Source organism: Electrona antarctica (genome assembly GCF_951216825.1).
Source record: "Electrona antarctica genome assembly, chromosome: 4".
Classification (NCBI taxonomy): domain Eukaryota; kingdom Metazoa; phylum Chordata; class Actinopteri; order Myctophiformes; family Myctophidae; genus Electrona; species Electrona antarctica.
The window spans coordinates 52,629,603-52,634,602 of NC_136809.1; the positions used below are offsets into that span (position 1 = coordinate 52,629,603).

General features: G+C 44.3%; 1 protein-coding gene across 1 annotated transcript in view; it reads left to right on the top strand.

Annotated features, from left to right (window-relative positions):
- Positions 1 to 5,000, top strand: part of LOC306922123 (bifunctional heparan sulfate N-deacetylase/N-sulfotransferase 4-like) — a gene marked incomplete at its 5' end in the record, with an annotated part of 66,169 nt that overhangs the window by 3,348 nt on the left and 57,821 nt on the right. The window contains 2 exons of the mRNA XM_079499519.1: positions 355 to 442; positions 3,897 to 4,051. Of these exons, the coding sequence (XP_079355645.1) occupies positions 355 to 442; positions 3,897 to 4,051 (243 nt within the window). The remainder of the gene's footprint in view (positions 1 to 354; positions 443 to 3,896; positions 4,052 to 5,000) is intronic.

Sequence of the window (5,000 nt, forward strand, 5' to 3'; positions counted from 1 at the left end):
GATTGGAGGAGGACATGTCTTTCTTTTATCTCTTCTGTGTGTGTGTGTGTGTGTGTGTGTGTGTGTGTGTGTGTGTGTGTGTGCGTGTGTGCGTGCGCGTGCGTGTGTGCGCGCGCACATTTGTTGCAGTCATGTCAATACATAGCAGTGGGTTTGCTATTAATCGAGTATTCGTCGCTGTCAGGAGAAAAATATAAGGTTTTCTTAATTTCCTGAAAAATTTACATTTTTCATTTCCTGAATTTTTGGAGTTAGGTGGTTTCTCCCCCCCCCCCCCCCGACAGCAGGGATATGCACTTATCATGCAGTATGTCATATTTATTTGTCTGTCTGTCTGTCTGTCTGTCTCTGCAGGCTCTTCGTGACACTCAGGACCAGCTGCGTTCTCAGATCTCTAACTTTACCTTCAACCTGGGCTTCTCTGGAAAGTTCTACCATACAGGTATGTTGTCTGTCTGTCTGTCTGTCTGTCTGTCTGTCTGTCTGTCTGTCTGTCTGTCTGTCTGTCTGTCTGTCTGTCTGTCTGTCTGTCTGTCTGTCTGTCTGTCTGTCTGTCTGTCTGTCTGTCTGTCTGTCTGTCTGTCTGTCTGTCTGTCAGTCAGTCTGTCTGTCTGTCTGCGATGTTAACCCATTTAGACCTGAGACCGATTCTACAAAATTTACAATTTAGGCATTTTGGCATACACTCTTAATCCAGAGCGATTTACAGTAAGCAAGAACAAAAACATGGTAACACATCACTCGCTACTGTAGCCATTCTTACACTGTCAGTTATAATTGCACTCAGCATTTTGAAGTCTAGTTTGCGGTTCCTGAGATTTAACTTTCACATTTTCTGGCATATTAGCCCATTGACCCATTGAACAGGCTGTTCAATACTTAACATCTCTGACCATAACGTCTGACCAAAGCCTACCACGGTTTGTTTGATTTCCGAGTAAGCCATTAGACTACTATGGTGCATACATGTATTATGCATAATAATATGCATAGTTTATGAATTTAAAGTGCAGATTGATTTGAAAAGTCTGGCCGAAAATGGCCCCCGGAGGAGACATTATGGACTTAACAGACAGTAAAGTTCAAATGTACGTCTTATTGTCTCCACCAGGCCGAAGGCATGGGGAGAGAGTATGTTTTGCACTCCGTCCGTGTGTCCGTCCTTCCGTCCGTCTGTTACCAGCTAATCTCCGGCACAGTTAACCCGGTCGATGCCAAACTTTGCACACACACTCCCTGGATGCCAACGATGAACCTCTGCCCCACATTTTCCAGAACGGCCTGTTATAGCGCCACCATGAGGCAGCTTTTCACATTTTTTACCTAAAACTGCACCGATCTGCTTGAAACGTTGCATGCACACTCCCTAGAGGCCAAGGACAAACCTTTGACCTGCATTTTCCGCATCTGCCTTTTATAGCGCCACCAGGAGGCCGACTTTTGTAAAACACATTCTTTGATATTACTCCTCCAGATTCTGTCCACAAATCGTTACACAGTATCTCTATGGTCATGTGCTCAAGTCGGATCTGTCCGATATTTCATATTCCATCCTAATTGGCTATAATTGGCTTTCACAGTTTGCAAGATTGCCCCGTTTTGAACAAAAGCCTCAAATCATGAATGCCATTTACGTGAAATATTTCTCACATTTTCTTACTAGGCTGAGGAATATATCCCACCCTTTTCACATTGGCCTATTATAGCGCCACCAGGAGGCCACAACCTGACCTGCCCTGGTGGAGACCTGTGCCCCGAGGGGCACCTTTATCTAGTTAACCACTGAAACCGTACTGTATGTCTCTAGCAACCAGACACCACGTATATTCGGATTCTGGTTACAGTGTTGATTTCGTCGACTAAAACTAAGACGAAAGATGTTCGTCGACTACCTTTATCCACTGGAAACTAAATGACAAAATGAGCTATGATGACTAAAAGTAAAAGTAAATATACTGACAATTTCGTCAACAAATAAAAACTAGACTAAAATGTTAGGAAGGGACAAGACATCCAGTATAAGTCATTTTACACTTGGTTGCATGCTGAAAATAGCAGAGCTTGTAGATCGACTATTTTCAGCAAGTGTAAAATCAGTCATTACGACGGCATCAAGGCCCGCCAAAATACATTTTAGTCGGCTAAATCAACCATAGATTTAGTCGACTAAAATATTATGATATTTAGTCTACTAAAACTAGACTAACACTAAAGCATTCCAGGTGACTAAAATGTGACTAAAACTAAATGAAAACTATTCAAAAGACTATGACTAAAACTAAAACTAAAATCTCCTGCCAAAAATAACACTGTTCTAGTAGTGTGGTAGTGGGATGATGTTAAATAAATAAAACGACAAATAAATCCAGTATTGTGTTTAGAAATGATACATGTGGCCGACAATTACATGTATTGAGCTGGTATATGGCCCTTTAAACAGTGGCTTATATTTGATCTGTGGTCCCACATTATAAGATTTCTTCCATTCAATGTTTTATACGTTTTCCATTTTGGCGTTTGGGAGGGGCTCTGAAACCTCGCTCTTAAACCCGACCTCTGGACTGCGAGCTGTAGACACACATTCGTTGGAGCCATATGTGTGCAAGAGGGAGGGCGGAAGTGCACAGGAAGTGTTACGTCACGCTGTCGCTCAAGTGATTCCTGGCCAATCACAGCGCATCTTTTCCGGGACTTACTTACTTGTGTTTTGCCCTCCCTTGAACACATACGCTCCAGAGCCGGAAAGGGGTGTCTATATGTTTATACAGTCCAGTTCTTTTGGTCTGTTCCAGGCTGACATCCATAGGTACCTTTCAAAACCTGTATGTCAATGGGGTGACATGATGTCATGCAGTAAAGGCCGTGAGGGATCGGGAGTCGAACCCGCGCGGCACACCGCCAGACTTGGGACTATACCGGGCCCAAGGTGCCTGGACCGCTGAGCCACACGGCACATGGCAGGCCCATATAGTATACCCTCTCTACACTGAGCTATGTGTGTGTACGACTACGAGGCACCGGGCTTTGCAGGCATGCTGAGCGATTTAGCTTTCATAAAAGGCCCGTTGTGGTCGCACTGATGGATTGCATTGACTTTCTGCTCTCTCTCGGATAATAATTGTTTTAAGTCTGTAACGTATCAGCCGCGGTTGAAAGCCATAAACAACAACAAGACCAAGAAAGAAAAAAACAAAACACAGATAATCATCACCGCGCCGCGCTGTCATCTATCGCCATGGTTTTCATCACCATGGTCACAGACATGTGGCGAGTGTTAACCCATTCTGAACGGGAACCCCTTTTGGTGTTTTTGAGCATTATGTTAGACTTTAGCTAGTGAAAAATAGCAGATCTACAAGCTCATAGCGAGTGCCGCGCTACGAGCTTGTAGGTCTGCTATTTTTGAAATATTGTAAAAATGGGGCGGAGAATGTGCCACATTTGAGTTTTCAACTGAAAACCTTGCTTCTGGGGGACTCACTGGAACAACATATTTTCAGATGGGGGTCGGCGGACAAATAATTCTGGGGGTCCTTGACATGAAATAGTCTGAGAACCACTGACATATATAGAAACATGGGGTTTTTCAGAAAACTGTCATGATTTAGAAGACATTTGTAGAATCGTCCTCAGGTCTAAATGGGTTAACTTAATTATTTCTGTGTGCGTGCGTGTGTTTGTGTGTGTGTGTGTGTGTGTGTTTGTGTGTGTGTGTGTGCGCGTGCTGTGTGTGTGTGTGTGTGTGTGTGTGCGTGTGTGCGTGTGTGTGTGTGTGTGTGTGTGCGCGTGCTGTTTGTGTGTGTGTGTGTGCACGCGTGTGTGTGTTTGTGTGTGTGTGTGTGTGTGTGTGTGCGCGTGCTGTGTGTGTGTGTGTGTGTGTGTGCGTGTGTGTGTAGGCACAGAGGAGGAGGACGAGGGTGACGATGTACTGCTGAAGTATGTGGATGACTTCTGGTGGTTCCCGCACATGTGGAGTCACATGCAGCCCCACCTCTTCCACAACGAGTCCTCGCTCCTGGAACAGATGGTCCTCAACAAGGAGTTCGCTCTGGTAAGATACACACAGACGCACGCGCACGCACACACAGACGCACGCACACACAGGCGCACACACACAGACGCACACACACACACAGACGCACGCACACACACACACACACACACACACACACACACACACACACACACACACACACACACACACACACACACACACACACACACACACACACACCAGTGTTTTTTTTGGTGGCACATTTTCATTTTAGTTTTAGTCATAGTCTCTTGAATAGCTTTCATTTAGTTTTAGTCACATTTTTGTCGACTAAATATCATAAGATTTTAGTCGACTGAATCTACAGTTGATTTAGTCAACTAAAATGTATTTTGTCGGGCCTTGATGCCGTCGTAATGACTGATATTTACACCATGCTGAAAATAGCCGATCTACAAGCTCACAGCATTGTCAGCTTGTAGATCTGCTATTTTCAGCATGCAACCAAGTGTAAAATGACTTCAACCTCTACTGGGTCTCCTAACATTTAGCCTAGTTTTTATTTGTTGACGAAAATTGTTTTAGTCATCATAGCTTTATTAAGTTTCCATTTAGTTTTCGTCAGTGAAAAAAGGTAGTCGACGAACACTTTTCGTCATAGTTTTAGTCGACGAAAACAACACTGACACACACACACACACACACACACACCTCAGTTGCACAAAAATTCACACGCACACGACACTCTCTCACGTCCACACTAACAATGCGCAGGCTCACACAATGCATATTCATGCACAGACAGACGACGTGTGTTTTTATGAAACCACACACCGTGTGTGTCTCTGTCTCTTTCTCACTTCCTCCGTCTCTCCTGTACCGAGGTGTACAGTACTGTTCTCTCTCTCTCTCTCTCTCTGCTTTCTCTCTCTCTTTTTTTACTGTGCATATATAATTACTCTGTCCGTCCCTCACAGCCCTCCGAGGCTGTGGCTGGTTATTAATC